This window comes from Puma concolor, chromosome A2 (assembly GCF_028749965.1).
Source record: "Puma concolor isolate L17-30 chromosome A2, mPumCon1.1.hap2, whole genome shotgun sequence".
Taxonomy (NCBI): domain Eukaryota; kingdom Metazoa; phylum Chordata; class Mammalia; order Carnivora; family Felidae; genus Puma; species Puma concolor.
The window spans coordinates 135,348,670-135,372,693 of record NC_141668.1 but is presented as its reverse complement, the minus strand read 5'-3'; the positions used below and the strand labels follow the sequence as shown (position 1 = coordinate 135,372,693).

Below are 24,024 nucleotides of genomic sequence, written 5' to 3'. Positions count from 1 at the left end.
TTTCCCCTCCAACTATTTAAAAGTACAAAAACCATTCTTAGCTCACAGGCCACACAAACCAGGTGGCAGGATGAATTTGGCCAGTGGGTTGTTGTTTTCAGGCCCGTGGATGAAAAGGCAACATACTTAAATCACTTTGTCCACTTCCCAGCATGGTGAGAGCACAATTTGAAGTCAGTTTTTTAATTAAACATGACTTTGAATACATTTTTACTAGTACCAAAGCACAAGTTCATTGCAGAAAATTTTGAAAATACAGACTAAAAACAAGAAAAATTTAAATGTCTATAATCTTGAACCTCAGATATAGCCAGTCAACACTGAATATTTTCAGATATTTTTACTAAGCATATTTACTTACAAGCATTTACAGTTTTTAACAATAAAAAAATAAGATCTTACTGTATATTCTCTTTCAAAGCCCACATTTAAAAATAACTCTATCTATGGGGCACCTGAGTGGCTCAGTCGGTTAAGCGTCCGACTTCAGCTCAGGTCATGATCTTGCAGTTCGCGAGTTTGAGCCCTGCATCAGGCTCTGTGCTGACAGCTCAGAGCCTGGAGCCTGCTTTGGATTCTGTGTCTCCCCACCTCTCTCTCTCTCTGCACCTCCCTGCTGGTGCTCTGTCTCTCTCTCAAAAAATACATAAACATTAAAAAAAAAACCCCAAACACCTCTATCTAATGTTCTTTGTTGGTTAATATTCATCTACAATGTTATTTTAATGACAGTTTAGCCTTCCACTGTAAGGACTTGTAACACATTTAAACAATCTACTAGTTAAACATTTGGGTTATTTTCAGTTTGTCACTAATGTAAACAGTGCTGTGATGAGCATCCTGTAGTTAACTAATTCAACAGGAAAAATTCCTCTAAGTCAGATTGCTGGATCAAAGAGCAAACCTATCTTAAGCTATTAAGGAAGTAGGTATAATAATTTTTAAGATAAGATTTCTGGTTATAATTTTTTCCCTTTTGCTGCAATAGCTTTGTTTTCTCCCTAATATAATAAATACACTTGTCCAGTGCTATCCAATGGCGGAAATGTGTTGTATCTGTGCTGTCCAATATTCTACCATTAGCCCACATGTGCCTATTAGCACTTGACATATGGTTAGCATGACTGAGGAAGTGAATTTTTTTTTTTTAATTTTTTTTTTTCAACGTTTTTATTTATTTATGGGACAGACAGAGACAGAGCATGAACGGGGGAGGGGCAGAGAGAGAGGGAGACACAGAATCGGAAACAGGCTCCAGGCTCCGAGCCATCAGCCCAGAGCCTGACGCGGGGCTCGAACTCACGGACCGTGAGATCGTGACCTGGCTGAAGTCGGACGCTTAACCGACTGCGCCACCCAGGCGCCCCCTGAGGAAGTGAATTTTTAATTTTATTTACTTTTAATTCAACTGGCCAGCAGAGCTCTAAACACTTGGATTTCTATTATTTAAGGCAACAGTTCTAAATGCTAACAACTGGGGCTGAGAGGTGATAAAAGCTGTCACTGGTCTTTGAGAAATGAGAAATACAACAAAGCGCTAGCTTTATTTTCATAGGGAAGAATTATTTAATCTAAACAATCTTCCTATATTTTAAGACAAACTTCTACCTTTGCTGAGATGCAGTGTCACGTGCTAGCTAAAAATCACATCACAGGCTTTGGAGTGACGCTGCTGAGGTTCAAATCTTGACTCTAACATTTATTAGTTGATGAACCCAACAGGTCATTCAAGCTTTCTGGTCCCTGGTGTGCTTCTCCGTAAAAGGTAATGATATTAAAACACTTTGAACAGTGTCTGACGTACCGTAAGTGTCCAAAATGTTAACTTCATCATCTTAGTTTTATGACAATGGCTGTATTTTTTATTTAATGTCATTTGTTCCCCCGTGAAATCACAGTATTGTTATTTGAACATTCTGAGTAGCCAGAGTAAACATTTGGTAATCCTATCTTGGGCCCTATTTATTTTTTCTTTTTTTAATAGTATTGATCCACGCAGTCAAATTCTGAGAATCACTGGCCTGTCGTCATCTTTTTACAAGCTGGTGTTACTGCCTGATAATATTTACCTGAGACATTTGAGAAAAAAGTCATATCATCTATTTTACAGATTAAAATGAGTTGAAGTCTCATTTCTATTTGAAAGATTAGAAGTCATTTCTGTCACTTGCACTGATGGAGTGATAGTTAATGACGGTTTCCTGAGACCATGGGTTATGAAACTAAACTTTGGACATTATATCCCAAACCCACACTATAAACAAGGTCCCCTAGAACCTAACATAAATCAAACAGACTTTAAAATATAGGAAACTGCCAAATGCTTTGAAAAGATCTCTTAGAAACACTTGCACTTGCTGTCGACAACAAATGACGGGGTTAGTTTCTAGGCTTTGGTTTTAAAAGAGAATCCCTTTTGAAAGGACAAATAGGGTAATGTCAAAAAGGCTGAACCATTTTGAAGGTAAGATCTCATGGCTGTGAGGATACTGATGATGTGACTTCTCACCTGGACTGCCTGGTATCCACAAACTGTTCATTGACAGACGACTTTCTGAAATGGATTCGCTCGATACCGAGAGACTTGGGGGGAAGAATTCTTGGAGAATGAGGTACTGAACTTGGTCGCTGCCCAGCAAGAGTGAAGGCATCAGCTATAGTAAGTAAATTAATGAATGGATAAATAAGTAGGTAAATAGATAATAAAACCTTGCCAGCACCCAAAAAACAAAAACAAAAAACCAAAAAACAAACCAGAAGACCTGGTGAACATACAGTTTTTCCACAGATGGTTTTGGAAGTATATTACTTTCAGGAAATTTATTTTTGTACTTTATACACTAGAAAAAAGAAATTACTGAATACTGCTGACCCTTGAACAACACAGGTCTGAACTGCATAAGTCCACATAAGCAGGAATTTTTTTTCTTAAATACAGTACAGCACTGCAAATGTACTTTCTCTTCCTTAGGATTCTCTTCATAACATTTTCCATTCTCTAGCTTACGTAACTGTAAGAATACAGTATTTAATACATGTAACAGATATGTGTTAATTGACTGTTTAAGTTAATGGTAAGGCTTCTGCCAACAGTAGGCTGTTAGTAGTTAAGTTTGGTGGGGGGAGTCAAAAGTTATACTTAGATTTTCAACTATGGGGGATGTGGCCACCCCAACCCCCACATTGTTCAAGGGTCAACTGTACTCGTGTGGGGCCTGATCCAACTTTTGCCAATTCAGTAGGTGTCGCTCCGAGCAAAGAAACTACTCAGGTGGAATGGGTGATACTAGAGCTTTTCGAGAGTTATTTTAAAGAGCTCCTGGGGCTCAGTCATTTAAGCGTCCAACTTCGGCTCAGGTCACAATCTCACAGTTCCTGAGTTCGAGCCCCGCACCGGGCTCTGTGCTGACAGCTCAGACCCTGGAGACTGCTTCGGATTCTGTGTCTCCGTCTCTCGGCCCCTCCCCCACTTGTGCTCTGTCTCTATCAAAAATAAATAATCATTTAAAAAAAAAAAAAAGACACTTCTTCCACCACAAACAACGAAAAACCCTAGTGTGTAAAAGGCCAAAGGGAAGCTATTCTATGAAGCTGGAGTGGATCACTTTGTTCACCTTTCAAGTTCTTCGGCCTCTTTGGCTGACCAGAGAGGCTCATCCTGTCATTGAAAGTAATATAACTGATCGATGCTGAGTCATGAGAGCCTTGTTATGCCCCCCCACTGATGTGTGCATTTTCAAAGAGGAATGGCAAGCATGACCCAATTTCAGCTCAAGGAAAGAATTTGGAAATGCTGGAGTTTCATGCACCGTTAACACTTGGGGTGGGGTGGGGCTGGGGGAGATAAAACAGTATGGGTAGCAGTTTCCCAAAATTCTTTAAATCATGTCATTCAGGTAGCCACTCCTCTGCTTAAGCACAAAGGATTACAAAGAAATACTCTCTCACTTGATACGAAATCCATTCCATCAGGAAATGTGTGGAACACAGGCCATCAGAACACTAATGGCCTTCCTCTATGAAACCAACACAATGACAACCCAATTTCCAAAATGTGTATGTCTTCCTAAGGAAAATAAAATAAACTCCTAGCTATCCAGAATACAGTGATAATCAAAGTTTACACTGTATTTCTTGGTTTGAGATTAGACTCCAAAAATATAAGATGTCACCATTGGGAAAAGGTGAGTGGAAGACTATTATTTACGCAAATCCCTGTGAACCTGTAATCATTTCAAGATAAAATGTTTAAAAAAATCCTATAGAGTGGAGGCTGGCTGGCCCAGTAGGTAGCGCATGCAACTCTCGACCTCAGGATCGTAAGTTCAAGCCCCACATTGGGCATGGCGCTTAGTTAAAAGTAAAATAAAATAAAAAGTAAAGTAAAATAAAAATAAAATAAAAGTAAAATAAAATGGATGGCTCAGTTGGTTAAGCATCTGACTTTGGCTCAGGTCATGATCTCATGGTTCGTGGGTTCGAGCCCCGCATCGGGCTCTGTGCTGACAGCTCAGAGCCTGGAGCCTGCTTTGGACTCTGTCCCCCTCTCTCTGACCCTCCCCTTGCTCGTACTGTCTCTCTGTCTCTCTCAAAAATAAATAAACATTAAAAAAATTAAAATAAAATAAAAATCCTATTAAAAAAATCCTACAGAGCCTCACAAACGCTTACTGAGAAACTGACTATCATGTGAGTAATAGTCATGCAATTTGTATGGTACTGTATTTTACTTAATGCTGAATTAACCTGGATAGATGTTAATCATCGTCTCTGCTCCCTAACCATCCTGCATAAGTTAGTTGATTCTACTTTTCCCAAAAGAATAACATGTAGGCTTTACCAAATTAAAGCAATTGTCTTAGTAGTTCAAAATATATAACATATTAAATCAAAATAACATACTTACAATCATCATAGGTGGTAGTGTCAGACAAGGAGCTGCTCTCTGATGGGATTATGTCTTCTGTGAATAAAAATAAGTGCCTTTAGAATAACTGGGCCTTTATATACCTATAGTGAGTTTAATAAAGCAATTCTCAACGGAGTGCATCTTATTTTTATTTAGTAAGCATAACTAATTACAGTGCATTGAGGATAATTAACAATCATAAAAATGGAATAATTTCCTGCCAAAAATATAAACATCTTAGATGTCATACAAATATGACTATGTGTCATATACAAATAGTCCATACAAAAATGGACAGATATGGACTATTTCTTAAAATGGCACCGACTTCAAGGGAGTTTTCGTACGCAGCAAGTTTCCAATCTAGCTTCTACATGAGACGAAAACTGTACCCTATACATTGAGGGCTTGTAACCAACGAACCGGAAACAAAAATCATTCCATTCGTGTCATAAATACTAAATGTTATGTAACATACACTTGAACCTTCATGTGAAAATCCGTTAGTGTAAATTAATTTTTGAATCCTCCCTGAAGAAAAGGGACTGTTCTTAATAGGTGAACACTTTGTGGAGCATGACCTTCTCGGTGAGACCCGGGTGTCTATGTGGCACTACGGACATTTTGGACTGGACAATTCTTCGCTGACGGGAGCTGTCCTTCGCAATGAAGGATCTTCAGCCTCCACTACTCTCTCTCAGCAGCACCTCCACACTTGGTTGTGTCAACCAAAAATGCCTGCAGACATTGCCAGGGTTTCCCCGGGGTGCAAAATTGCTCCTGGTTGAGAACCAACAGATTAGACAGACCTGGGTTTAATTCTTGGTTTTGTCACTTACTGGCTGTGAGACCTTGGGCAAATGACTTACTCTCTCTGAGTATCCTTTGGGTCAACTGGAACAGGAATATGACTAGGATGTTGTCTGCAGTGCCGAGGTGAGCAGTAAGTGAAGTAACGGATGTACAGCCCTTAGCCTGGCTCCTTGCACAGGGCAAATGCTCAATAAATGTTAGCTACACGTCTTGCTTTTATTACCTAGACACAGCATTCTGGTGGCGGGAAATGCCCATTATGCTCCTGAGTGTTACCGCTGCCCATCAAATGTTAAAAAATGTGGTTAGAAATAACAATCTTCTCAGATGTGTTGATCTGCCTGGCAAAACATTCCATACACAGGCATGTATTGGCATGAGTACTGGCGTGATTACAGGCAAATACAGCACCTTCGTATTCACTTTTTTTTGCCATTATGAAGGAAATCTCTCCCACCTGATCTCAAATGATGTTAATCTCCATCAGAGCCAGGCGGACTATCTCTTAATTGGACACACAGTAGTAGAGCTTGAAGGCAAGGTGCCAGTACAGTCAGCTGTCAGGCACATTAAAAAAAAAAAAAAAAATCTACCCAATAATCTGCTGTCCAAATGTCACTCATTATAGAGGAGATCACTTGAATCTTGCACAGTTTGGAGATGAATGGGCCACAACAAATGGTTATGAAAGTTAAGCACACTGCTAATCACCTATCTCTGTAGGTCCAGAATGTAACCACCTCCAAGGCCAACTGGACTTCTCATTCAGAGTCAAAGCCATCCTAAATTCTCCAGCTGTAGCTGACTAACATTTGTGCGTTGATGTCTGTGCATTCACAAAAGCCATATCTCTGCTTCATAAATCATACGGCCCTAAACCCAAATATATTCTATAAGCCTAGTTACCATATTTCATCAAATCTAAGATATATAACTATTGATGTCTCCGTTAAAAAAGAAAAAGTATTGCCAATTACAATGGTAATACACCATCTAGTATAAAAATTATTCAAATTTCACAGATGTTTAAATGTGGAAAAAATAGTCTTGGGATCAAAGAAATATAAGCATATTTCAACCAGTGATCAAGGCTGAAAACCATGCTGATAAAGTAAGGCCAACTGGACTTGGAATCTACCTAAATGAGATTTTCAGTGTACTTTTTCCCTGAATATGAAAGTCTTAGGTATATAATGTTGAGAATTTTGAAGATACAGAAAATTACTTAAAAAAATTAAGTTATTTGAAATTCCACAGCTACTAGTATTTTGAAATATTTCCCAACCAGTTCTTGTAAGTGCATATTTATATAATATCAGGATCATATTGTGGTTACAATTTTATACCCCGCTTTCTGCACTCCATGGTATATCACATTTGTCCCTATCTTTAAATAGCCTCCACACATGGCAGGAACTGTAAAAGCTCTATTCACAAATGTTACATAGGTATTAAGAAAATGTATGGTCCCTGCATTAAAAACCTTTCAGAAACTACTGGGTAGGCCCAGCTCTCTTACTACTCCGTGACGTTGAGTGTATTTCTTGCAATGACATCAGGCCAGTTAAAGGTGAATCTGTTAGGGGCGCCTGGGTGGCGCAGTCAGTTAAGCGTCCGACTTCAGCCAGGTCACGATCTCGCGGTCCGTGAGTTCGAGCCCCGCGTCGGGCTCTGGGCTGATGGCTCAGAGCCTGGAGCCTGTTTCCGATTCTGTGTCTCCCTCTCTCTCTGCCCCTCCCCCGTTCATGCTCTGTCTCTCTCTGTCCCAAAAATAAATAAACGTTGAAAAAAAAAAAAAGGTGAATCTGTTATATCATGAACGAATATGGCCATGAATGCTGTTTCATCCTGAAAATTTAAGCAACGCAATAGTGTAGTGTTACAACAGTGAGAAGGTCACCGCAAACCAAGTTCACATACTTGTAACACTGAATTCCCAAACCATTTTTACCCTAAGAAACTTACCTTTAATCGTGTTCTTTCTTTTATCTCTTACCAAATGAACTAATTTGGAAATGCTAGATACCATCAAGGATATATCGACTACGTGACTCAAGGAACCTTACTTCTTACGAACCTGGTAAAATCACTGTTGCTTTCTGGCTGGGTTTCTTTCCACATCTGATCCGGTATTCATTTATCGCGTTTTCAATGTCCTGAAGCTTTTTCACAGCATCCGTGTAATCCTGCTTTCGTTTTTTCTTCACGGTTTTACAAAGGTCTGGCTCGTTGGCAAGTTTCTTCGCAGCTTCAACCAGCTTTTGCTGTATTAGGAAATTGCTCTCCAGTTCTTGTAGAGCAGGGTCCTGCATTTATACAATGATACCGTTTCTTGTACATTTTCAAATCAGGTGCTCTTTGAGAATAAAACCTTCCTAAGTTTACTGCATATGTAACTTCAAACACTTTCCTGGAAGACAAACCTTCCTCATCTATTTACCTCAACTTATCACTAATACGGCTTTTTTTCTTTTAAAGAAGGGAATGCCCCTGCAATCAGTTAGTTGGTTGGGTGATGATGATATTTTTGAAGGAGAGATTCTTAATCCAAGATTCACAGACATCGACAGTTAGTTATGTTAACACACATAGCTTTAGAGACAGATACATTTGAGTTTGATTTCTCTTTCTAATGGTTCCTGGTTGCGTGACCCTGGAAACACTGCTGAAATTTTCTAATGTTACAGGTTTTTCTCATTTTGTATCTCCATTTCTTTCTTTCTTTCCTTTTTATTTTTTCTGTGCATCTCCATTTCAAATGCAGGTAACATCTACCTTATAAAAATACGGCAAAGGTTACATGAGAATAACATATGTGCATTACTTAGCTCAGGACTGGGTATACTCTATAAGTTGCAAAGCTCACTCTAATCACGATGGAAACTGCTATCATTTCTAAAGCCAAGATGGCTAAATTTGGGCAAGAAGCAGGAGTAGGGTCCTACTGTCTGATGACTCAGATGAGAGAAAACACTGTATACTGGAACTTTATTATACCCGAATGCTGCACACGTATTATCTCATTGAAACTCCTTGCATCCCTCAATGGGAAAAACAAAGATTACTCCCACTTTATGGATGAAGAAACTGAGGTCTGGGAAATGAGACTTCAGAATGGGCAAAACTTATTTGTCAAAGGTTTCTCTGTTTGCTCAGAAGAGTCTAACGCTAGAGTTCTTAATTCTCATAATAACGTTCCTCAGTTTACCCACAGTTGGAGTTTGTTTCAAGCTCCCTGTGTGCGGAGGAGTAAAAAAGTGAGAAACAACTCAAATGTACGGAGACGGTGCACGAAAGAAAGAATCGTGTGGTCTACCGTGTCACGTTCAAGTGGCGAGTGCGAGATAAAAATGTACAGCGGTGACTCGAGCACCAAAGGGACAAGTCAACCACATTCAGCTGACAGCTCTTTTGTTGTGTGGTGAGTAGAAATGCTCGTGCTGATGCTCATACCTCCTCGCTGGGCAGCAGGTTGTCATCCAGTTTGAACGCGGCACCCACACGCCTTCTGACCTGAGGCGGTTTCTCACCGACGTTCAGCGGATATTCCTTTGGCATTTTGCCCGTGAGCTCCTGTAAAACAGGACCGAATCGAGAGGGGGATAACTGACACAGGCCGGGGTTGTCAAACACAAAGTGAAGCGTCCCCCAGACCAGAGAAGACACTCACAGCCTCCCGCAAACAGATCTTCTTAAGCTCCTCGACTTTCTTCAGGAGTTTTTCTTGCAAGAGCTTCTCCTTCTTCCTGAGCTCGAGGATTTTCTCCCTCTTCTGCTCCTCACTAACTTCTGAGTCTTGAGAACCTGGAGGGATTGGGAGGGAGGGCAGGGAAGGTTTATCCGAGGCATGTTTCCTTCCTTTTTAAAGGACAAAGGATTTCTAAGTGAAACCTGCTATTAAATCATAATTTATTTCTTTTCTCCTTGTTTCTGAACATAATAAAAGGAAACTGGAGAACATTTTCTCAGGCTTCTGGGCATCCAACAGAGCCTGGTAATTATATATACCTTCTGTATTTTGGCTCAGTCAGTTTAGAAGCGATGATAAAATGCTTAATGTTTCAGACATACCCAAGGAAGAATTTCAGTTTTCTGAGCAGGAGAGAAGGTAAGATGTTCCTGGAGATAATTGTTTAGAATGTCCTTTTAGAAAGCAAGCAAGCAAGGCAAAGGAATGTTGTGTGCTTCAGATTAAGAGCTGACAATAGGATTTAGATGGGAAAATTCATTTGAATTAAGTTACATATACTTGGTGATAAGAGATTCCAGAATTTCTACAGAGGAAGGGCTTCCGGCAGCAAACACACTGGGGGGGTGGGACTGGGGTGAAGTTTGAAGCTTGTAGTCACGTTTGGCTATATATTAAGTAGAGAATTAGCCGAGTGTCTGAACAGAAACTAATTATTGGGAGAAGAAGCTGATAGAACGTATGGGGAGAAAATGTCCTTTCAAATTACCCTGAGCACTCAGTATCGTTGTATCTAGTGTTATTTATACAAGCTTTTTATAATTTAACTTTCCTTATACTTAAAAAAAATTGGTTTATGCTGCAATGCTGCAGGTTTTGATATGCTTATTTATTCCCCAAATAATGGGTCTAAAATGCATTTAAAAGTGGCTGCTGACCCTTACAAAACAGCAAAATAAAGATTGTTCATACTTTCCCAAAACATTACCTGAAGATATTAAGCTGCCATTACTCGCCATGATGAACTGACTTTTTGCCTCCAGTGTCACCATTTTGGAGACCCTTGGTGTTCCTGTCTCTGTCAAATCCATCGCGATATCATCCAAACTCCTGGCTGAAGGAATTTTTGCCTAAGAGGTATACAACATTGAAACAGAATTCACTCAACTGAACCTATTTCAAACTGATACAATGATTAAGTTGCTATGGGATAAGTATGTCACACGAAGGACAACTCAGAATTTTTATATGCTAACGTGACACTTCAGAAGAAAAACATAGGAGACTTAAGCTTACAGCTCAAATGTTCAAATAACTATGCATGAATCCCTCTCACGGTATAGTTCAACCATTAACCTGAACACATCACCTGTGGACACGTGCCCACATGCCAAAAAGTTGGCGAGTCTTAGAACTTTTAAATCAGGTATATATTGCCCGTCTTTTAATTTTTTTTTTTTTTTTTTTTTGATAGACAGAGAGAGACAGAGTACAAGCAGGGGAGGGGCAGAGAGAGAAGGAGACACAGAATCCGAAGCAGGCTCCAGGCTCCTAGCTGTCAGCACAGAGCCCGAAGCGGGGCTCGAACTCACAAGTTGCGAGATCATGACCTGAGCTGAGTGAGGTCGGATGCTTAACCGACTGAGCCACCCAGCGCCCCGCCCGTCTTTTAAATGTAAGAAAAATTAAAACAGGTGGTCAAAAAGTTTATTAGAACTCAAAGACCAAAAACCCACGTGCTCGCATCTTTTCTGAGAAAGCTTATCTTCCGAACAGAAAGCAAACGAGGGAGGGAAGTCGGCTCCCATAAGAAGCACTCCTGTTACTTACTTTGCTTTGCTTCCGGTCCAAATAAAACTGATGCTGACTAATTGCCATTACCCAGATGGACTTGATGAGAGAAGGGTTTGCATACCACGTTTGCACAAAGAGGCCACTTTGCCCAAAGGTTCTTCTTGACACAGAAATCCTGAAAGATGAAGGAAAGCATTTGAATTATTCACCTCTGGCCCAGCACAACACAAAATGTAACCAGTGAGTCATGTTATCATGAAGCATCTACCTAATTGTTTTTCTGCTGCTCTACTGATGCCAACAGGGGCCACGCTTCTGATTTTCTCCTTTTATGACAAAACCAGTTGCACCTGGATAGTCTCTTTTTTTAGAAAACTAGCATGTTCAAAAATGCATACACACATACTCAAAAGCAGATAAGAACTAGGCAAATTAGAGGCTGTACCAGAAATGTTTGGTTACAAACCACAGGATGTGAGGCCATCAGAAGAGTCTGGGAATAAATGTGGTAATACTTCAAAGACAAAACCGCCAAGAGGGGAGGGTCAGCACCTTCCTCAAGGTAAAAGAACAGCTCAGATCTAGGTTGACTTGTCCAGCTATGACATTATCAGAGGATGAACATGATAATGTTGTCTGAAGATACGCAAGTCTGAAACTGGTCCAGCGTGGGGCTTATGCACCAGATAAAAAGAGGAGAAAGGGTGAGAGGAGGAGAGAGTGAAAGGAGAAGGAAGGTGGGGGAGGGCAGGCAGATGCTGCGGGGAAGAAGGGACAAGGATACAGTGTTCTGTGCAGGAATCTGACTTGTCTCTTGGGGTCATCTTTTTGTCACAGCTGTTTCCCCCCATCCCTCTAACCTCCGAGCATCCACCAACATGTCTGAAAGGCAAACACTGAGGACTGAAAATGAATTCCTCTGAGGAGCTTGGAGCGCCTCCAATCCTGACTTCAATCCATGTTGATAACCTGGCAACCGTTGTTTTAAAGTGCCCAGGAAGACCCAGTTAAAAAGTGAGCAAGGGATACGAACAAGGGATTTCTCTAGTGAAGACACACCAGCGGCCAAGAAGTACATGAAAAGATGCTCAGCCACCATTTTGAATTGAGGGAAATGCAAATCCAAACCAGAAGGGCTATCGCTATATATCACCAGGATGGCTATTAAAAAAGCAACCAAAAAATAACAAGTGTCAGGGAAGATGTGGAGAAAATGGAACCATACGTATTGCTGGTAGGAATGCAAAATGGTGTAGCCGCTTTAGAAAACAGTGTGGCAGTTTCTTAAAAGGTTAAAGAAAGAATTACCATTTGACCCAGCAATTCCCCTCCCAGTATATCCAGGAGAAATGAAAACATACATCCACACGCAAAAAACTGCACATGAATGTTCCCAGTAGTGTTATTCAGATAGTCACCAGGACCAAACAAAGAAAAGGCTGTCATCCTCACCTCCGTGGATCGTGAACTTCAACGGCAAATTTTTTCTCACGGAAATACAAGTTCTCGAGCTGTTTCCATTGGAATAACTAAGCAATTAAGAAAAAAAACCAAAAACATAGAGCTTTAATGAACACTAATTTTTACCAAAGCTAGGACCATCTGGTTTTTTTTTTAAATTTTTAATGTTTATTTATTTTTGAGAGAGAAAGAGACAGAGTGTGAGTCGGGGAGGGGCAGATAGAGTGGGAGACCCAGAATCCCAAGCAGGCTCCAGGCTCTGAGCTGTCAGAGAGCCCGATGCGGGGCTGGACCCCACAAACTGTGAGATGATGACCTGAGCTGAAGTCGGATGCTTAACTGAATGAGCCACCCAGGCGCCCCTAAAACCCATCTTAATCACCAAATAATCAATAAGGTACACTAAGACAAAGCACGAATACGTGACACAGTCTTTTTACAAATCAATAACCTGAAACCATTTTATTCCTTTCTCTGACTAATCTGCAGCTCACTAATAAATCTTCCTTGAAGTATAAAACCAGGCAAGTATAGGGAACATGCATACTATTTTTTCCCCCTGACTCAACTAAATAAAGAGAATTAGTAAGGAAATCCTCACACATTCCAGTAAGCACATGCCTTCTGATCAAAGATGCTGACTTCATATTTAAGTGGAAAGATATTCAAAGGGGTGTTTTAGTAGAACCACAGATTAAATTTCAAAAGGAGGCAAAGTGAAAGTAAAACGGAACCCCAAGCAGGGGTGATTCTCTGTGATACAGTTTCCCGCCTGCAAGAGTTCCCCTAAATGTGACGGAAACTTAGCTCCAGGAACTGGAACAAAGGTCGGGTGGGGGTAAATGCGGGATTGCCCTCTTGGTTTCTGAACTGGAGCCTCCAGTTTTTGTAAATAGAACCCACTTGTATATTCCCACTGCCGACACGCTAATGCTGCGCTCAGTATCATTTGCCAATTGGTTGGGAGAAACAGAATTAACTAGCAATGTGCAAATGACTGAAAACCCAATAATGTCTCAAACGAGATTGAACGCCCTGCTGTATTTTCTGGGATCATTCCCAACCCTCTTGTACTAGCCCGAGCCTCAGCTTTTCGTCTCCACTCGGACGTCATCGTTGAGTTTGTCTCACCATTGATGATTATTACACTTTGGCTGGAGTTTGAAATTATGTTCAAAGAATCTCAGAGGAGCATTTCAATTTTCTAAATAATAATAATAATAAGTTCTCTGCAACACACCCTCAGCACCACCATTTGAGCCAAGACTTTTCATGAATGTGTGAACCTCAAGTCCCTACGCACAGGTAACTAGGATACAAAAGCATGCAAACTGGAACCCCCAATCCCAAACACAGTGACATAAATCAGCACGCACTAAAAACACAGCCCTTTCTTGCCCGACATACAGACAGCGTAACTACAATCACTGAGGCTGAGAGAGTTATTAGTGAAAGTTTAAGGCTACATACCACTTTCCTAAAATGTCCATAGGCAAGATGCTTTCATTTCTTTTAATCCAGAGATTCCAAAAATGGGACAGAAATCTGAGGGAAAGCCCCAAGGCTCTACCTCCCCTCTCCCAGACAGCAGCTCCGGTGAGTTGTGAACGGAGTTTCATAAGACACCTAGGTGTAACTCAATTTCACAAACAGAGCCTCCCACGGCTGACATCAGCAAGCCTACCCAGTGACACCTCCCCACTTCTAGTCCTTCCTCTGATCAGCGAGATACAGAGCAAAGTTTTCCCTGGCAGATCTTCCCAGAAGAGAGACACACGTTTTTAAAGGGGGTGTAGTGCGTATCCAGATGCTACTTGCTGGGAAGTAAGTTGCTTTGAATCCAGGCACTGGATTTCACTGGAGGCTGTCTGAGGGAGACATTTCTACCAGGGTTTACTCACCCTGGGCATGAACAGGTTCTACAGGAAGAGCCACAATGCAGCTCAGCTGTGTTTTTCTTTGCGTCCATTCCCACACACATAAAAAAAAACCAGGGCTGGACTTGAAACATGATCTCTGAAAGCCACCACCTCCCCCCTCTTATCACTTACAAATGTGAAACACTAGCGCTTTTGCCTTCATTCGGCATGTCCCTGCACTGAGAGCAAACGTGCCGCCTGCAAGCAAAAACCGTCCATAAAAGGTGAAGGGCTTCGGTTTATTTAAAGAATTTGAAATAATTAAATGGCAACTGGGTTTGCAAAAGAAGTTATGGGACCGAGCCTGAATCTTCAAGTCTAAAAGGCAAAGCCATTTCCCCACCTGAAGTCTTAAAACGTTCACGGAAAATGTGATTCCATACATGTGCCTGTAACAGCATAGGTGAGCTGGAATGACGCAGACTTAATTCGTGATGGCCACTAGGGTGAGGATGGTAGAGTGTACGGACGGGTTGCATTCCGGTTCCATCACTTATTTGGAGGGGGGATGGTGGTAAATTGCTTAACTTTACTGTGTCTGTTTTCTCATCTGTAAAATGGGAGCAACGCCTGCTTCAGGGGGCTGTTGGAAGGATTGGGTGAGTAGATGTTCATGAAGCACTTAGCCCAGGGCCTGGTTTAGAGTAAACATTCAGAGTGACAAAGCAAGTTACAACTGCTATGAAGGACTCTCAGCCCGATTCCCTAATTTTATCATGTCTTTGTGAAGGTGGAGGACAGCCATTTAACAGCAGAAAGAGACGTAGAAACAGCCGTGTGGATCCCCATCTGTCTTTCCACTGATGAGCAACAATCAAGTTTTTCTGTTGACACATTTGTGTCACTCAGGTTCCAATTCTGTGAGTTTCAACCTCTGTCAAAACTGCTGTTATTTCTGTTGATTTCATCGGTGGTTTCCTGATACACCCTCTAGGTAGGAAATCTGTTCACTGCTCCTGTACCACGGAGGTCACAGAGGAGGAGGGAGGGGCGGGTCAGGGGCACGCCCACAGAAAGACGCACGGCAGCAAGCTCCCTCCTGTCTGGGGTACCCAGAAAAGGAACGTGCCTTGGCAAGTGCAAAAATGCTGAGGAGTATGCACCTGCCACAGGCGAGGGGGAGCTCCCGGGGTAATAAAAGACTCCAGGAAAGCTTTGGACAGAAAGGAACAAACTACCTTTCTGAATCTTACCAAATCAAAATTAGATGTCACCCAAAGGAATACCACCAAGAAAGAATAGGAAAGACATGGTCAGAGGGTTTTTTTTTAATAGCACTTATAATATAGGTTAATCATTTAACTGCAGGTTCACCTGGAAATGACTAAATTTGGGATAGTCACAGCTGTAGTGTATGACTGTACGTCAAACAATGACTCACATCGGGCGATCCCTTGCTGTAACATGAAGCAAAACCAAATCACTGTATTAGTGATATATTCTTTTTTCATTTTAAAAAAGTTATACTTGATGAATATACTCTGAGTACCCACGATCAAGCTAGTGGATATGTTTTGCCTTCTGGAGTCCCACAAAAAACAGAATTTTGCAGCATCATGGGCTTTTAGAAAGGCAAACTGACCATTGGGGCACCTGGGTGGTTCAGCTGGTTGAGTGTCCGACTCTTGGTTTCAGCTCAGGTCATGATCCCAGGATTGTGGAATCAAACTCCGTGTCAGGCTCTGCGCTAAGCATGGAGCCTGCTTAAGATCCTCTCTCTCCCTTCCCCTTCCTCTCTCCCCCATCCTTTCTCTCTCTAAAGTAAATCAAACGGAAAAAAAAAAAGAAAGAAGAAAGCCAAATGACCACCTTTTATCCGGCCACCCTTCCATCCATCAAGTGCTTTTGTGACCCAGAGTGAGTCTGCCCAACAACCGTATGGGGAATTACTACTTTTAGCCCCATTTTTCAAGACAGAAAACTGATGCTCAGAGAGGTTTACATAAATTGGCCAAGGTCACAAAGCTAAATGGGAGCAGATATGGCACAACCAGCCTCAAAAACCACAGTGCCCAATCAGAGCACATCATCATGACTCTCTCATCTGGGAAGACGACTTGATGGAGTTTATAAAAATATGGAGTAATTCTCAGATCTACCTCATGGAGTGGGGTGGGGGGAACCCAGCAATTACAACAGCCATTTGCAGGAAAGGACTCTAGGGCCCTCACATTTTACTGGACTAGTGGTTCTCAAGCCAACAACGGTTTACATCACTCCCTACTCTCATCCACAACACAAAGACCACTTGGTGATATCTGGAGACATTTCTGGTTATCGCACGGCAGGGGTAGGTGCTACTAGCATCTCGTGATAGAAGCCGGGGATTCTGCTGAATATTGTACCCTGCTCAGGACAAAATGATCTGGCCCAAAATGTTAACAGTGCAAAAACTGAGAAAGTCTGACCCAGAGGAGAATTTTTGGTGATATGCCTATGACTTGGCAGGTAGAGTGTGTTCAAGAAGATGAAATGTTCCTCCGAGATAATGAACATCGGGGTTCTGTTTTTCTCCGTTAGGTAATCCCTTTAGAGACAAATGGTTGTTCAGATTTTCTAAATGGAAATGTTACCCACCAGAAGGACTGGAAACAACGGATCAGACTAGAAGAGGCCATGCTAACCGTGTCACATGTGCTGAACAAAAACTATGCAACACACCCAAATGGGACACACTCAGGCAACAAAAATTACCTTTTGAGATGTGATATCATAACCTTCCATACATAAAACATCACATCTTAAATGCAAAGAGTACAACATTCTGAGTATTTTAGAAAAGTTCAGATGAGGAAGTTCTGGGCATCAGGAAATGCATAATATAAAACTCTGACCATCCAAGAGGATGTCATCTCCCCAGATTTCCTTTGCAGCTGAATGTCTAACCTCCCAGGACTGACCTAATGACTTCCTGTTAATACATGCAATAGAGTGCTCACGGCACGTGTATGATACAACCAGGGCTGACCTGCTGTTCACGGGCACCTGCATGGCTCTTTTGGAGGTTCACACCTGGCATACAGTTGTAAACTGTATTAAATACTTCAGTAAAATCCCCAACTTTGAATATAATTCTCTTTCCAGATGGACCATCGTGTCCTTAATGACAGGGACTTGGCTTTTTCCTTAAAAGGAATAAAGAATATAAAGTACTAGCTCAAGGTCCTTCTAAACAGCATGGGCTTATTTCTTTTTGCTGTTGTTGTTGTTAAAATGTAAAACTGGGTACACTGCACTCTCTCATTAGAAATTTGTTCCGTAAGGATGAACAAATTGAAACCAAACCAATGTTTAGTCACAAGTACAAATCAAAGAAGCCTTTCCTGTTTATCCCCTTTCAGAGAACTTTGTTTTTCTCCATGCTTTATGTACTAATTTGTTTTCTCGGCATTTGGACGAGTCAATTCTATTAAAGAGCTATGTTTCATTTCTCTACATGCACCAACAACTCAGCCACTTGGTAAATGCCTAGAAATACAAACTAATAGATTAAGTAATGAAATCTAATGGTTTTGCTGGTCCGCCAGCCACTTCCTCTTCTTCACACATCATCTTCTGTTTTTACAGAGAAAACTCTAAGCCTTGAAGCTCTCAGTTTTATAGTGTCCCTACCTCCTTCCCATCAGCACACACTGTTCTCTGACCAGAACATGCCATCCCATTCTTCATAGCCTGACTCCTTCACCCCCTTCAGGACCTAGCTGAAATGTCACCTTCTTTAGAGGCCATCCCTGACCCCACTAAGTGTCCTCCACCCATCCCGCTACCGACCCTCCATCTCATTTGTTTCCACCATTCAAAAATCTATCACCATGTTTTATTTCTTTGCTCACTGATTAGTTTCTCACAAACCATCCCCCGAAAAGACTTCAGAGAAAACAAACACCGTGTGACAGAAACTACTTATCACTCTCAGGATCTTTTTTTCCTCCTTCCTTTTAGTAAAAGAACACCTTGACTTATGGCTTTGCCCATGGCCACCCACCTAAAGACTACCCTTCCCAGCCTCCCTTGCAATTAGACTTTATGACTAATCAGGCTGCTTGCCTTGAATTCTTTCCACCTGCTTCCAGTTGTAAAATGGAAATGGAGACTGCCCAATGCTGAACCAATTCTCTGAGAGTTCCTTGTCTTAGAAGAACCGCTTAAAATCCTAACTGTGATGAGCTTACAGGAGGGGAAGAAAAACACCTGTGGTATTCAGTAACCCTTCTATAAACCAGAATGTGGTGTGAGGGAAAAATTATCTACTTGGTAAAGGAACTCACTAACCCACTGGGTCCTTCCAATGATCTTTGAAGCGGAGGGAGCAGACAGACTTACTAGAATTTGATAGCTGAGAAAAGAAAGACACAGAAAGGCTGAGACACAGCTCCAGAACCAGCCAACTGGTTCTTATTTGAAACCCATGCTGTAGGCTTTGAGTTCTCCTCCCGGTGACTCTGCAGAAGGTTTTAACAATCAGATTGATTATTGGTGTGGCCGGAGGTAATTATACACTTTACAAACAGGATGGACCGGTCGCCAGTTGACATTCTGTAATTGCATTCTTTTTTTTTCCACACCATGCTTTATTTGGTATTGAAGTATAAAGTGTGACCGGGCAGCACATTTTCCTTTTTCTCCCGCAGTTAACCTCATCTAAAATTTAAGCAGCGTCAGAAGGAGCTTCCCGATTGAGCTCCCTGGCCACGTGGCAATAGTGGAAAAACGAGGAGCGGGGAGAAATGATTGAGATGGCTGTGCTTAGAAAAGTAAGCAAGTCACTGGGTTTAAATGAAATGAACCCTGTAGTTTTATGACCAGGAAACAGGAAGACTTTTGTGCTTGTTACTTAATACATCTGGCTCTAGGCATTTGGGAATTCCAATAGTTGAAAAAAGAAATCAGTTAACTGAAGGCTAGGAACCTTTTCCCCACCCCAAAATGCCCTGGGGTAATGATGCACATCAGAAGACTTTGTTAGCAGTTATAATGCACAAAGATACAAATCGTGAAAGGCATTTTACCCCACTAAGGTCTGCCTATGACACCTTGCCTGGCATGCCTTTTTTATTTCTCCCATCTCTGACAGGTTGTGGTTTTTTCAGGTCAAAGAACTTGCTGGAGGGGTACAAATCAGTCATGACATATATCAAGGCTTCACTTAGCCACTGAGCCACTCTACTTCTTTGTGAGGAAATTATATTTCTCTGGGAAATACTGAGCAAACAATAAAAACCTAGTAGGAACACAGTCTGCATTTTTTTTTTTTTTTATTGTAAAGCTTCACAATTTTTAAGTTCAAAGGTCCTACGATCTGAAATTAAGTTGAGTTCTGGTACATTTTCACATTCCATAAGAGTTTGCAATGACACATTTCATGCATAAAGGGAGGATTAAAAGAAAAAAAAACTGCTTATGAACTGAATTTTTAATACTCTGAATTTTTGTGGTTTGTAACTCAGAATCTTAAATTTCTCTTAATTTGCATCACGCCCTAGGGCACTGTGGTTAATAAATTCATGCAGAGTGCTTAAGAATCTCTGAAAATAGAACATCTGCGTGTGGACTCTTAGAGGAACACTAGGACTATGAGTTTGTAGCAATGCTGGGTCCTTCTCTAACCAACAGTGATCCAAGAATATTTCTCATACCTTTTTTTTTTTCAAGTTTTTATTTAAATTCTAGTTAGTTAACATATAGAGTTATATGGGTTGCAGGATCTCATACCTTTAAAAATTGTCTTTCTCTGTCACTACCAATGAACAACAACCAGTTATGGAGTGATGAATGCGTATCAGGCACAGTGCTGAACATAATCTCTTGTAATTCTGACAAACACCCTATGCAGTTGGTGGCATTACCATCTTGCAGATGAAGAAACTGAGGTTAAAGAGAGATTAAACAACATGGCCAAGGTTACGCAGCGAATGGAACATCAAAGACAGGCTTTGGGTTGCTTCCCAACCTCTTGATCTGCATCTTTATACTACACAGACTGAAAACAACGCTGCCCTTTCACTAGAGAAAGGCTTACAGACAAAATACACGAAGAATACCACTGGGAGATACAACAAACATTGTCCTTAACATTCATAGGCTATCACTAATACACATTATGTGCAAAAGACAGAAAGCTTCAGCTTGTGGGTCTTGGACCAACCTTTTTTCAAAATAGCCTTCGGCATCAGTTAGTCTCTTATTATTGGCAAACATTCTCCCTCCTGGCCTGTGCTTAAGCTACATAATTATAATTTTTTTTAACATTTATTGATTTTTGAGAGACAGAGACAGAGCATGAGCGGGGAAGGGGCAGAGAGAGAGGGAGACACAGAATCGGAAGCAGGCTCCAGGATCTCAGCTGTCAGCACAGAGCCCGATGGGGCGCTGGAACCCATGAACTGCGAGATTGTGACCGGAGTGGAAATTGGTAGCTTAACAGGCGCCCCATTAAGCTACATAATTACAAGCCAGCGGGCATGCGTAACAAAGGGCTCAAGAGGCTAAGGATCTCTAGGGTCCCCCATTCCAGCCTGTTTCAGAATCTGCCCATCTGACCTTCATTCCTGCTCGGCTACAGGTAACTTGCTGAATGTACAGGTCATGCAAACAGCTGAAGCATGATCCTTCTTCTTATAAATCAATGCTCATGACCCTTGAAATCACGGATTCTTTCATTTGTACCAACTGGGCCAGGGCAGTGACATATGGAACATCCTCCCTCCAATTAAACCCATAAGTTGCTTGGACATGGAAAAATAAACATATGGAAGCAAAAATCCATCACTGGATTTTAACGGAAGGAGGAGAAAGTAAACAGTGGTATGGAGTGGACACCTGCAAAAATGACCAGAAAAGAGAGGATGAGGCAGTGACAGCACAAGATGCCCTGTTAATGGTCCTTTTTGAATTGAATGGCACGTCTTGAAAATGAAATAGGAAAGCCCTGCAAATTGAAAAAAGCAAATGTCTTCTGATCCTTGTCTAAACTCTGGAATGAACAAGCAAGCCTGATTGTGATCAGTGTCAAACAATATTTACCGATTTCTATGAAACTGTGAATGTAAAGAAAGGGATGTGAGTCATGAGCAACTGAGAGGAAATTAGCTGCAGTATTTACTGTGCAGACTCTGATTCACCATTATTTTGGGAGAAAGCCTGGTTGTTTTTAGTCAATGCATTTACATTCCGTGGGCTTCTCAATTTCATGAAGAAACGTTAGCAAAGAAATGACTTGTGAGTCAATTTAAGTAATATATTACACGCAGGATTCAGCAAAACCAGTGAGACTCCTACATGTTATTTCTTAAAGCAAAATTCAGAGGAGAAATAAATTACCAAAAAAAAAATGTTAATATAGGTTGAGGTCTACCTTAAGGAAACATGATAAGCAATAATTTAGTTTTATTAAATAGATCAACTAAGGGTTAGGTACATGCCTTGGCTGGGATTCATTATTCTCCCTCTCTGTCCCCCCCCCCCAACCCCCCCCACCAGCCATGGACTCCCACAGTTACCAATCATAATGTCCATCAAAAGAGAATCAGTTAAATGAATACTGTCTTTCACATAATGGATGCTAGGCAGCTTTAAAAAGAATGAAAAGAGATGTGTTTATAAAGCGACCTGAAGAAGTAAGACATAGTATGAAATAGTGTGCATAGAAAGCTTTCTCTTTCTGGAAAGCTTAGGATATACACCGAAAAGTCTCACTGAGCCAGTATCCTTCTCTTGACAGCGGTTATCATGGGAAAGGAATGGGGACTACCCTAGTTCACATGTTTCCGTGGTTTGCTTTTTTTCATTTGTTTTCACAATGGATAGGTATAGCTTTTGGTAAACAGTTAAAATAACTAACTATAAATAGAAATGATTTTGAACAAAAGGGTATGCCTGTCATTTCTAACATTTATTTATTACAGATTTGGTCTTCAAGGCAAATTTTCAACTAGGAACAACATTATTCATATCCCTCCTGGAAACTGCGTATATCTTACTTCAATTGATCTTGGTCACAGGGCTCACAGAGACACAATTGTAATTATATGACTGCATACATGCTCTCTTACTGTCCCTCACACAGATGGATATCGGCTGTGAGATGATGTGTTATTATTTTTAGCGATGATTTCTGATAAAGAGCCTCAATGCCCAATAGTCTGCTCCCCTTGGCCACCCTTTTGTGTTGTTTGTGTGAGATTCACAACCACAAAGTGGGGAGAAAAGAGGAGCTTTCTTATTTTCTTAAAGAAAGATGGTGCACATTGATAGAAGCTGAAAACGCACAGAGAATGAAGAACACCGTGGTATGATTACAAGGGTCGCTTTAGGAACAATATGGCTGTTTTTCTAATAGACATTAAAGCATGAGACAGATGGAACGGTAGGAGTTATTTAAGGCTGCGATGTCGGAGTGTGATAACACATGGGCTGCTATTATAGGCCATTGTTCCACTGCAGTGACTGCCAGTGATGGCAGGAGAGCATAGGGAGGGCAGCAAAAGCAGCCAGAGCTGTATGAGTAAGCCTTTATGTCATTATAATACACAGGGGGCCAGGGCAGGCGGGTGGCGATCTATATGGACTCATCCATTCTCACGTGGGCAAAAAAGTATGGTACGTCTGTGCTCGGATCAGGAGAGCTACATAGCCAAAGTCCAAAACGAAAATAATGCAATTTATTAGCTCTGGGAAGCCCAAACCTGATAGAGTTCCCTTCCATATACAGCATGTGACATAATTTTCCTTACAAATAGCAGGCAGGTTTAGCGTAGAAAACTGTGAAACAAAGATAAGTGAAAATAGCAGCGGTAGTAAAAAGATTAGTTGTAACTGTATTACGGAGAGGGAACCAGCACCAAAGAATCTGGCTTCTCTCTTCACAATTCATCCATCTGTTTATCCATCCAGTGCAAATAAGCATATGTATGTTATGTGTATGTACATACCTACATAATTTACATATAAACTTATACTAACATTACATATAATTATGTGTATAAATAAATATATCGTATCTATATAACAGATCGATATATAAAATTTAGAAAACAAAATGCCATCATCATGTTCAAATGGCCTTAAAATAGAAATCTAGGGGTGCCTGAGTGGCTCAGTAGGTTAAGCGTCTGACTCTTGATTTCAGCTTGGGTCAGGATCTCAGAGTTGGGGGATCGAGCCCTGCATGGGGCTACGTGCTGAGCCTGCTTGGGATTCTCTGCCCCTCTCCCCTGCTCACGCTCTCTCTCAAAATAAATAATACACATTAAAAAGAGAGTAATCTAATTGTATGCCTTTATAAATGAAACTGTGATCAACATCCTTAAATCTTAGTACATAACTTTATTTCCTTAGAGTAAATGATCAGATCAGAATCACTGTATAAAGGTACATAAATTAGTTATAAAAAGTATTTTTCACTTAACCTGAGCCTCCTCTGAACCCACAGCTTCACTAAC

The 24,024-nt window shown here is 41.1% G+C and overlaps 1 protein-coding gene across 12 annotated transcripts in view; it reads right to left on the bottom strand.

Moving 5' to 3' along the window:
* FRMD4B (FERM domain containing 4B) overlaps positions 1 to 24,024 on the bottom strand; it is a 425,720-nt gene that overhangs the window by 12,916 nt on the left and 388,780 nt on the right. For all 12 annotated transcript variants that reach the window (XM_086680927.1, XM_086680929.1, XM_086680961.1 and 9 more), the window contains 8 exons: positions 12,657 to 12,733; positions 11,241 to 11,379; positions 10,399 to 10,540; positions 9,393 to 9,526; positions 9,176 to 9,295; positions 7,800 to 8,028; positions 4,907 to 4,963; positions 2,510 to 2,654 (listed from right to left, as the gene is read on the bottom strand). In XM_086680927.1, coding sequence (XP_086537053.1) covers positions 2,510 to 2,654; positions 4,907 to 4,963; positions 7,800 to 8,028; positions 9,176 to 9,295; positions 9,393 to 9,526; positions 10,399 to 10,540; positions 11,241 to 11,379; positions 12,657 to 12,733 — 1,043 coding nt within the window. The remainder of the gene's footprint in view (positions 1 to 2,509; positions 2,655 to 4,906; positions 4,964 to 7,799; positions 8,029 to 9,175; positions 9,296 to 9,392; positions 9,527 to 10,398; positions 10,541 to 11,240; positions 11,380 to 12,656; positions 12,734 to 24,024) is intronic.